Source organism: Lycium ferocissimum, chromosome 5 (genome assembly GCF_029784015.1).
Source record: "Lycium ferocissimum isolate CSIRO_LF1 chromosome 5, AGI_CSIRO_Lferr_CH_V1, whole genome shotgun sequence".
Lineage (NCBI taxonomy): Eukaryota > Viridiplantae > Streptophyta > Magnoliopsida > Solanales > Solanaceae > Lycium > Lycium ferocissimum.
In genome coordinates, this window is record NC_081346.1 from 8,428,845 (window position 1) to 8,440,290 (window position 11,446).

The following is an 11,446-nucleotide window of genomic DNA, read 5'->3' on the forward strand; positions in this document are numbered from 1 at the left end:
GGAGTAAACAAACGAAGAAGCCGGAAGGATTCATAAAAAAAAAATATCTACATAAAAAGAAATTAACCTTGTACATACAGGGTAATTTTTTACCGATGGGGATTCAGGTGAGCCACTAACCACCATGTGGCTCCGCCCTAATAGTAGCCCGTATAGTTATTTTAATTAAAAAAAATCAAGTGCTTCACAGATTCTGAATATCGAAAATCAAGTGGGGAAAAATAAAAATAAAAAGGAGAACTGGATGCAGCTGACTTTGTTACGCAGGCAGGCAATTAAAAACAGAGAAGGAAATACTAATAAAACAAGGTGAGTGGGGTTAAGCGCTGGATGCAGAGGTTTATCGATCGATTCCTGTTGCTATATCTTGTTTATCGCTTTTCAGGTAACAGATCGATGAACCGCTGTATCCAGTGTTCTCAACCAACCCAAAAAAACAACAAGAACAAAACCAGTGACACACAAATATATAACAAGACCCAAAAAGAAAATCAATAATATCACATAGATCTAACCTCCATTAACACAAACAAATTTTAATCAAGTTTCAAGAAAGAGAGAAAGGAAGTAGATAAAACCCAGCTGCTACTAAAGGCCAGACTATGAACTGTCACGCATCCCTTTACTATGTGATGGTATTTTATTTATCAGAGAGAGAGCAGCAGAGTGGGGGTAATTATATGCACTTTAGGGAGGAGTGAATTACTACTTTATCCAAAGGTATTGACCAATAATATTTGAGTTATGGCAAGGGTAATTAGTTCTGTAACTTGGAATAGGAGAGAGACGTGTCGAATTAAATTTAGTTCGGGGGAGTCCCGGGTCAAGCGTGCTTGGAAGTAGTGTACACGTGTTTGGATCCTCTTAAAGGAATCCATGCAGTTAGCCTCACTGACTGATAAAAAATTAAAACGGAAAATACTTTAAAATACTGAACTATTTGAATTTGATAATTTTATGGCTGAATGCATATACAGCCTCATAAATTTGTGATAAATTTTCATTTAGACATTTAAACTAAAAATGGTACCTATTGAACACTTGAACTTAATTTATATCGTGCCCGTTAGACACAACTAGCTGACATGTTATATAGCGTGAGCCTCAACCACCTTCCCGCAAGTGAAAACTCGTGATTCTCTTTTTTAATATTTTTTCTTTTTTTCTCCTTCATCATCCTCTCTCTAGCCACCACCCTCACCACCATATTTACTTTCACTCTTCGTCTTTTGCACTTTTGGTCGTAATAGAAGAAATAAAAATCTAACATATCAATTAGAAGCTTAGTTTGCTTGTAATAAAGGACGTAATGAAATTCAGCCCATCAGATTCTCCGACATACAGAGAATCGATCTCAAATGCAAACTATGAAACCCAAAACGTTATTAATAATCCCATTCTTCAATTACCAAATAGATAAATTTCAGTACCAATTAACTAACTAAAGAATCTCAAAACTTTTGTAGCCTACCAAAGTGAAAAGCAAAAAATCGGCGAAAGCCAAAGAATCCAATGACGTGTCGAAAACCGATATGTCCGACCTCAATTTCAAAGAAACTGAGCTCACCCGTTAAATCACAAAAGCAAATCTCCAGCACAAGTTCATAGCTTAATTGTCAAATTTCTAATCGATCTGATTATTCTCTTTTGTGATTATATTTTAGATATTAATTATGTGCAGGTATTGTTAGAGAGAAATCTATTAGGCGGTTCACTGAACTTTTTGAAATATTGTTGGGAAAAGTAAAGGTAAAGACGATTTGAAACTTTCCTATAGCAAGGAAAACGAGGAGGAATAAGCGGGGTGTGGGGGAGCAAATAGGTAAGAATAAGATGATAAGGGGTGGGGGGAGTTGTTAGTAATTTCTCAAAAGAATTTTTTTTTAAAGAAAGGGAGTGTAGATGAGTGCTTTAAAAGAGAAGGCCACATGTCAATTATTGATTGGAACTCTTCTCCATATCATTGCGTTTGAAACACACGCGCTATGTTTGTATGAGACATTGCTAGAGAGTGTCTAAAGGTACAATATAAATTGAGTTCAAGTGTTCAACAGGGACTATCTTTAGTTTAGGTATCTAAATGGAAATTTATGTCAAGTTTAAGGGGCTATCTATGCATTCAGCCTAATTTTATTCTTAGTTTCATTTTTTGTCCAAAAATGTTCATCATAAGCAAAGTAGATCAAAATAATTTTGATGGGATACGGGCTAGCCATCATAAAATTGGAGGCTTCATTCCGAACTTCAAGATCCAGAATATGTTTATGTGGATATTTAAAGAATGGAGAGCAAAGCCTAAGTCAATTAGAAGCCCAAAATAAGAAAGAAGACCCATGTCTTTGGTCTTCAATTAAGAGGCCCTAAGTTAATAGGTATTTTAGTATTTTTGCTTAGATATGAACCCTAGTATAAATAAGCTATTATTTATTTATTTTGGAAGATAGATTGTGTTGGATTATGAGTGTAGATTACTCTTTTGAAAGTTGGGGATTGTTCTAATTAGTTCCTAGATTCTCTTCATTGTTTCTTTAGGTTAATTGATTGCATTTTAATTCTAGATTCAAGATTATTGGTTGCATTTTTATATGTCTAGGTAATTAATTACTTAGGTATGTATTTATCCCAACAATTATCTTAATATTTCTATCTAGGTAATCTATGTATAAAAAATGAATCACGTGAAACCATGATCATCCGACTAAACTCAGTATATTATGTATACAATCCTTAAAATACATGTAATATTAACTAAAAGAACACATAGTCAAACTGAACTTAGTGGAGCACTGGTTAAGTATTGTGTTTTAACCCTTAAAGGTTGGGGGATTGAACCTGACTAAATGCACGTTTGCGCGTTTTTTTTTTTTTTTTTTTAAATCTCAGTTGTAGGAAATATTTCTATCTTTCCTCGATAGATTGATATAAAATGAATCTGAATTAGAGTTTAAGTTCGGTGCACTGTCAGTATATAATTTTTTTACACCATCTGGTAATTTAAAGGTAAGTACAATAACGTTCTTAAGTTATATTGTTTACCTTTTTTACTAAGAATAAATAACATTTAACAGAAGTTGAATCCTACTTATACTCTAATCACAATATTCGCTTATTTTATCGGTAAACAAATTAAACATTTTCCTATTCAAACATTTTTTTACAGTTTTGATTTTTCATGGAGTTTTCTCAAGATTATTGTTGAAGATATTCTTTTAACTTTTTAAACACGGTGAACCTTGTAATAAATAATTCTTCACGCCTCATATAATGTGAACCTTGGAAGCTTCTTCTTATTTAACGTTAATAGTCCATGTGCATTTTCTAACAAATTTCAGATTCTTTTTTTCATTTGCAAGCATCTAAAGAGTTATTGTACAATTTTAAAATGACATCATACTTTCCGCAATGCCTCGGCATGCTCTTTAGGTTGTTCGGATTGAAATATTGAATACTAGTAATCAAAGTTTTGTTAATATTTAATATTTTGACAATGAAACGCTAAATTTTCAATGTTTAAAGAAGAGATGCTTCAATGCAATTCAAAATTGGATCATGCATTCAAAAGTCATCTTACGAATTAGTCTTTCGTGAATACGAAGGAATTTTGGGATTGAAGGCGGAAAAGATTTTGGGATTTAAGGAGAAGAGGTTTACAGTGGTAAAAGAAGCAAAGAGAGATTAGAGATTTGAAGACGGAGGGTTTGAAGGAAATTAAAGTGAGAAAGTGGGATTGAAAAAAAAAATTAGTGAGTAAATAAAGAAACAAAAAACAATTATGAAAGTTGGGTAACTTGCTATAGCAGGTTTATGCTATCTGATAGAGTAAAAAAATGGTATACTGACAGAAAAAATATTGAATGGCTAAAAAGAAAAAATAATACCCCATTTCATCAACCAAACCGTAACAAATAATTGAAGCATAGTGTGACTAAGGGTATGTTTGGTATGAAGAAAATACTATTTCTAATTTTATTTTATTTTCCTTTGGTACTTAGGCACAAGATATTATCCCAAAATTATTCGTATATAATTTAGACAAACATTATGGAAGTGGGAGGTGGGGGTAAGGTGTGAGGGTGATGGGTATTGGGCTACGGGGTGGAGGTGGTGAGGTGGGATAGAGTGTGTTGGAGGTTGAGGGTAGACAGCTAGCTCATGAAACTTGTTTTGCTTGCTCACATTAGGGAAGTCATTTTTCTCATTTTAAAAAATTTGTTTTTCTAGAAAAAATATTCTAAAAATTCAACTTACCTAACATGAAAAAATTGAAATAATTTCTCCGCACCAAACACACCGTAATGCTTCTTGTCTCATGACACTCAGACTTGTGATGTGAATGATAGTGGTATTTGAAATGTTCTGCAATGGTCCAAGTGGTAGCCCACTAATATTTTGCAATTGATCAGGAACAATCTCACTTCAGCCACGAACTGTATTTCGTCTTAATGAGATGAAAGTTTACGAGACCCAAAAACAACATGGGCCGCCCTAATGTTTGTCATATACAGAAAACACAACTTCGTTCAAGATTAGCCAGTGCAGTGATTTTTACTACCAAAACTAGAGTAACGATCCTGAGATCGTAAAGGAAATGACTTTAATAAGCTATTCTCAAGAATCAGATTTTCGGCCAACTAGGTATAATTAAAGGCTCCATGCGTGCTCAAAGGTGCTCAACATAAAACTCAACTAAAAACGTCTCATCCTCAAGGTCTTGACAGATCTAGGCATGCCGTTCTGGAAAATCATATTATTTGTTTCGGCTCAAATTATGCATATTTATGTAGAACACCCTGTTGCTGATAATACAATGAAATTACAATTACAATTGAAAAATAAAATGAAGAAAAATATCTTCGGCGGCGCTATACCTCTTTCGTCAGAAGTTCTACGAACCAGATAAATGGCCCATCTACATCCCAAACCCCAATGAGGACAGGTTTCTGAGAGAAGGTTACTACGGTGGTCATGTGGATACGTATATACCAATAGGTGAGAAGCTACACTACTATGATGTAAACTCGCTTTATCCTTTTGTAATGAAGGAAAACATCATGCCCACTGGGCGGCCTGTCTGGCATGGGGATTTGCGCTTGTTATGGATTAAATTATAAGAAATTTTTGAAATCAAAAATGAATATTTGTGAACAATGTGGATATCATTTGAAAATGAGCAGTTCGGATAGAATTGAACTTTTGATTGATCCGGTACTTGGGATCCTATGGATGAAGACATGGTCTCTCGGATCCCATTGAATTTCATTCGGAGGAGGAGCCTTATAAAGATCGTATTGATTCTTATCAAAGAAAGACACGATTAACCGAGGTTGTTCAAACAGGCCTTCCCTGCAATGTATGTTGGAGGGTCAGCTTCTACTTACTTCCTTCTAGAAGCGAAGGTTGGCAAAGAAGAGCCATTCATGTTCTATTCTATGCCATGCCGCAAATTCAGTATACCAATGTTAGCGAATCAGATTCTTCAAAAGAAGAGTCTGCAGGGGCAGTTAATCTAGTTTCCAAATAGCTGAGGCGCGGATATCTCGCTCTCTTTAAGGAGATTCAAGTCCACTGCAGCAAATCTACCGGTCCAGCAGTAATCTTTCTGACTTGTCTCCTCCAGGATACAACGGCCCGTTCACGTCGTATAACTCAACAAACTCTGGACAAGATGTTGAGTCCAAAGCTTCACCAAAAAGAAGAACACCTTCCTTCAACTAATAAACTCTCTTTTATTTTCCTCACTTTTTAAGAACTCTCCAAAGTATATATTTTTCTCTACTTCCACAAAATAAAGATGACAAACTATTTATAGTTGAAAAATTCATCCTTGAATTGAATTGGATGAAAGAGTGGAATAATGGGGTATTAAGATGGTGTAAATATGGAGAATATGGGAGAATTATGAGTAGGAGGTTACAAAAGAAAATAAGACCACATTCATCCATAACTCATATGAATAATGAGATAATAAAAACAAAAGTAATGGCCAATTAAAGGCACAAAAAACCGTGAGGAAAAGTAGACCACTTCTGCCAACTTTATGGCCACAAAGTGTAGGAGTAATTAGGACTAAATAAGGCACTTTAATATATTAATAAAATAATATTAAAATGCTCCAAATGTCCTTCACACCCACATACTCTAAATCTTATTTTACCTCTATCTCGAAGCACAATAAAAATATCGATGTGAAAGTACGTACAATTAAAAACACACACACAGTGACGCACACACAAACTCAGAGTCTAGTCAAATTTACTTTGCAGGTGGCCTCTTGTATTGCAATAGAATAGGCAGAAGCAGAACAATTAGAGTCTTTTCAAATAGAAGAAGTACGCTGTACGTAGCCTCTTTATATATTTGAAGATGAACTAAAACTATAGAACAAGGAGCACTACCAGAAAATTTGGTGAGAGAGGTGAATAAGAGGATAACATCAAAAGAATAGGTAGAAGTGGAACATAGCATTTACTAAGCTCGCCAAAGTTTCATTTTTGGATTGACAGCACATTTTTCCTCTCTTCATCATTCTTAATTGATTTTCCACCATCAAAGAGGAGAAATTAAATTCAGACTTTTTGAAATCACCAATGTCATTCAATTATTTTCAATTCTCTAGTAGATCTGATTGCCCCGACATTTAGATCCGAAGCGAAAAAAAAAGAGAGCGAATTAAAAAAGAAATAAGATAAAGGGAGTTAAAAGGATGTTGGTCCATATTTTAAATTAAAAGCTGTGAATATAGTTAACTAACTTGGGTACGAAGAATTAAAGGAATAAAGATGCAGAAATAATCAAATATGAATTTTAACTTCTATTTCGGGTTATCTAAAAGATAACGTAACTATATAGAGTATACTATATATTTATGGCAGCTGATGTTCGAACCAATTTGTGCGCAACTCGATTATTTCATTGGTATATACTATCCCACCAACACGGCTATTTAATAATTCAATTTACCAAGCATGAATCACGTAGTAGTGTTTTTTTACCTCTTCTAGAAGGGAAAACATTAACAATTATCCATAATAATTAAAATGAGTAATTTGAATAACCTATTACTCCTATAACACGTTGAAATATATCAATAGTGTAAAAATTATTTGAGGAGGTTAGTGTATGTGAGCGGGGGCGGAGCTAGCCCTTCGGATGTGGGTCTAGCCGAATCCAGTAGTTTTGGTCCGAACCCATCCGAACCATATATTTATATTAAATTTTTTGTCAAATATGTACAAATTATTAATTTAGAACCAGTAACTCTAAAGAATTATAAACCCAAACCCACAAGTTCCAAATCCTGGCTCCTCCTCTGTATGTGAGTGATCAAATCCATTAAAGATTACTCAGCTGCTTTGACTAATATCCACATGGCCTATGTCTTAGCGAGGAAGATATATACTTATTCAAGAAGGAGGGAAAAGATCAAAGTATAGCCACATGGGGGACTGACTTTTTATCTTTATGTGTAAATAGTCAAATCCATTTCAGACAAGCACATGCAGAAACCTAAAATTACATGCATAAATTAAAGTTGAGATAATCTACGTAAGACTCCTGAATCCTTTTTTCCTTTCCAAGTTGTAATCCCACTCTTTTCTTGGAAAGCAGCAGTTAAAGCACAATACATATCATCAGTTGTTCCTTTTAAATATGTTTCTGCGGTTCCATTTAATCGTCCGACATAAAGTATAACTTTTTTACAAATTTTTAATGAACATCAAAGTCCTCTATTTCTTTTTCGTTGTGTATATCTATAGTATGTGTTGTTTGTGAAACAATGTATCTTAAGTTAACAAGAAATGGCAAACACAGCTTCAACAGTTTGGCCGACTGAACAGGTACCAGTGCAGCAGCAGCAGCAACAACCTCAACAATCATTGCCAGACCCTGAAGCAGTGCCAAACAACGCTTGGCATTCTTCAGGGTCCATAGGGCCATTTTTTGCTGTCATCTCTGTGTTAATCGTTCTCGCTATTCTTTCCTGTATCGTGGGAAGGTATTGTAGTAAACGGAAGCCTGCAACGCCGTTGGATAGCATTAAAAAGAGAGATTGCGGATTTGGGTGGCTGAGGAGAAAATTATGCTGGAGGTGTACGAGTTGTTGTGATAGTAGCAATGAGGGTAAGGTGCAAGATGTTGTTTGATGAATTAACAGGCTTTTGAGGCTGGATGCCCGGCACTGGTTTGCTGTAAAATGGATCACTATATTAATATGGTTATTTGTGTAAAGCTCGATCATTGCTACATATATGTGCTAGTTTAGAAACAGAGTCATTTGTAAGTTATTTACTTGATATTCAGGTGATCTTTAAATTATGCTATTTTCCCTTGCGAATGCGATTTGTTATAACAATATAATTGAAGTTTAGGACGCTTCACAAGCAAGAACTCAACTAATAAGAATGAGTAACTTTCCACGAGCAAGATAGGGATTTTAATTTAAAGTGTATGAGTTTCTATATATATAGGCTATAGCAAACACAAGTTAATATACAATAATAATCGGGTTCACCATCAAATATTCATTGATATACTATACATATTCAAGATCTGTGCAAAAACTACTGGATTCGTATGAATCCATATAGGTTACAATTAGTCAGATCCATCTTTGTTCACGAGTCATGAATTGTCATTAAAATCTTGTATTCTTTTGTATAATTAAGATCTACGAGGATATCATGATACCAAAGATATTAATATTGCAGATCAAACCAAGAAAGTAATTTTGATTCAACCGCAAAAAATCAGTGAGATTTACTCTTTTTCTTTTGATTCGCGTGGAACTATGTCAAATGGCACTCAATTGCTCCTCAAAAATGTTAAAAACAAAAAAATATGGTTTCCTAAGGTAATTGAGTGCGGGTTCCAATTTATATTGAGAAATCTGGAAAATATATAAGAAATGTTTGTTGGAAATCTAGTACTACAAAGTAGGCACTAACTTAAGTTTTGCTGGCGTCTTAGAAAACCCATAAACTTAAAATTTTAAATATGTGGTTCCTTATACAAAGTGGTGAAACATTTTAAAGTGTAATTATGATGAAATTTGAAGTTGGGAAACCAATATCTTACACATATTTAACAGAGGAATAAAGTGAAAACGATAAAACAACAAAACAAAAAATCAAACTTTAGTGGAAGTACAAATGTGCATTTCCTCCTTGAAAATCAAATTATTAGGCGAGAAGTTTTTGTGTTTCTACGCTGGAACTTACATGGGCTTATCATGGCCCAAGTATCTATGCCCATTAGAGAGACCGACAAATATGGACTACATAATCTTTGTGACGCGATTTCTTTTATGGTGTGCCATTCTCCAACTTTTCCAAAGAATAAGAAACTTCTTGTATGATATGGAGAAAAAGAGTGTCTCATATTATAACCAAAAGTTTGATTTCACAACATCTAGTGCTTCATGGCTTCAGATTCTATGTTCATACTCTTTTCACATCATATTAGAGCATCTTTTAGTAATTCCATTGTCATATTCATAATTTATCCTTCGTGCTGCCACTATTATTAAGAGTCCTGTATTTGTAATAATCAGTTGCATTTCCATGGTATGTGCCTAAGGGTGGAGCTAGAGTTTTGCCCAGAACCCGATAATATTGGCTTAAATCTTGTATAGCGTTTAAAAATTTATTGAATATGTATATAAACAATTTATCAAAAACCCAGTAAACTGCGTTTTTTAAAATCGTAATTCATAAACTTAAAATCATAGTTCCGCTGCTATATTTGCCGATTTCCTAATAAAAAGATAGGATACCCATTTTTGGATTTGTAAATATGTATTGAAGTTCACATAAGAATATCAAAATTAGATTAGGTTAGATAATCTCTGGGTAGCTTGCATGGTGAAGTAGGAGCACACAAGATCAAGTCCAATAATGAAATGGGCCACCACTTATGGACACAATTGACTTTAAGAAAATTCAACGAACTGACCTATGAAGGTTCACTTGATTCTTGAATGAGATACACTGTATGTCATCCTTCCATAGTCAAAAAATAATTAAAATCCACCGACTCCCATTTTTTAAACAACAACAATAATCATTACTTGGAATCCATATATAGCCTCCCAATTATAGAGTGAGAACCCCCTCTTCCACAGTGCCTAAATTTCCTCCCAGCACCACCAATTTTTCTCTTGCTATTTTTTTCTCTTTTCCTTTTTTTTGTCCTGTTGTTTCGTTTCTTGTAATAGTCCTAGCTAAATAATACCAAAAACATATATACAAACGATGAAGAAAAGAGGAAAACAAATTATGTCAAGGCTTAAAGTTGATCAACTTGACCAATTAAAGGACATATTTTCAAGATTTGACATGGACGATGATGGTAGCCTAACTCATTTAGAGCTAGCTGCACTATTGCGTTCATTGGGGCTAAAGCCAAATGGGGACCAAATTCATGTTCTATTAGCCAACATGGATTCTAATGGAAATGGTGCTGTGGAATTTGATGAACTTGTCAATGCCATTATGCCTGACTTAATTAATGAAGAAATGTTGGTAAATCAGGGGCAGCTTTTGGAAGTTTTTCGTTCGTTTGATCGCGATGGAAATGGTTACATTACGTTGGCTGAGTTGGCAGGATCAATGGCTAAAATGGGACAGCCATTGTCATATCGCGAACTTACTGAGATGATCAAAGAGGCTGATGTTGATGGAGATGGTGTTATTAGTTTTAATGAATTTGCAACTGTTATGGCTAGGTCTGCTGCGGAATTTCTTGGCATCCCAATTTCATAACCATAGTGAAGCTTTGATGGTTTGATATTTGTATCAATCAGCTGTACAAATCTCATAATTGAATTGGTATCAATGCGCTGAGCATCTTAAGTTATTGTGAATAGTTTTGGGCTGTTTTGAGTCTATCAATGTTTTATTTTGAATTTTACTTGTTGGTAAGCATTCATACGTAGATTGAAGCTAACTCCCCCATTCCCTGCTCCTCGGCCCGGTTTCTGACTCTTTTCTCCCCTTGAGAGAAAGGAAAAAATATGTCTACCTGTATTTTCCTTGGTTCAACTCTTGGCTATTCAAATACATCTATTATTGAATTAGCTGGCTAGCTGCTGGACTTCTTCCTCTATAACTTCCTAGTTCCCATTAAGGTAAAGCTGGATGGATTTCTTGGGGCGACTCTTGATTAACCTTACTAAATATTCTTACATTGTATGCGACTCTTGATTAACTTTACTAAATATTCTTACATTGTATTCCATCACATAGACTGTAAGGGTGTGTTCGGTATGATGGGAAATGTTTTTCAGGAAAATAAGAGAGTTTCTTACTCATTTTTTTGTGTTTGGTATTTAAGCCAAGAATATTATCCCAAAGATTCAGATATAATCTGCATAAATAAGATGAAGTGGGGACTACGAGGATTGGGGTGAAGATGAGGTGTGTTAGAGGAGGGGAGGACACAGTCAATG

General features: G+C 34.6%; 2 protein-coding genes across 2 annotated transcripts; both read left to right on the top strand.

Annotated features, from left to right (window-relative positions):
• The first annotated feature begins 7,760 nt into the window (after window positions 1–7,760).
• On the top strand, window positions 7,761–8,420 carry LOC132058160 (uncharacterized). The gene has a single exon (XM_059450711.1). It carries the CDS (start codon window positions 7,800–7,802, stop codon window positions 8,142–8,144), a length of 345 nt encoding a protein of 114 aa, XP_059306694.1. The 5' UTR covers window positions 7,761–7,799; the 3' UTR covers window positions 8,145–8,420.
• Window positions 8,421–10,036: 1,616 nt separating this feature from the next.
• On the top strand, window positions 10,037–11,184 carry LOC132058161 (probable calcium-binding protein CML15). Its single transcript, XM_059450713.1, has one exon. It carries the CDS (start codon window positions 10,251–10,253, stop codon window positions 10,758–10,760), a length of 510 nt encoding a protein of 169 aa, XP_059306696.1. The 5' UTR covers window positions 10,037–10,250; the 3' UTR covers window positions 10,761–11,184.
• The last annotated feature ends 262 nt before the right edge of the window (window positions 11,185–11,446 follow it).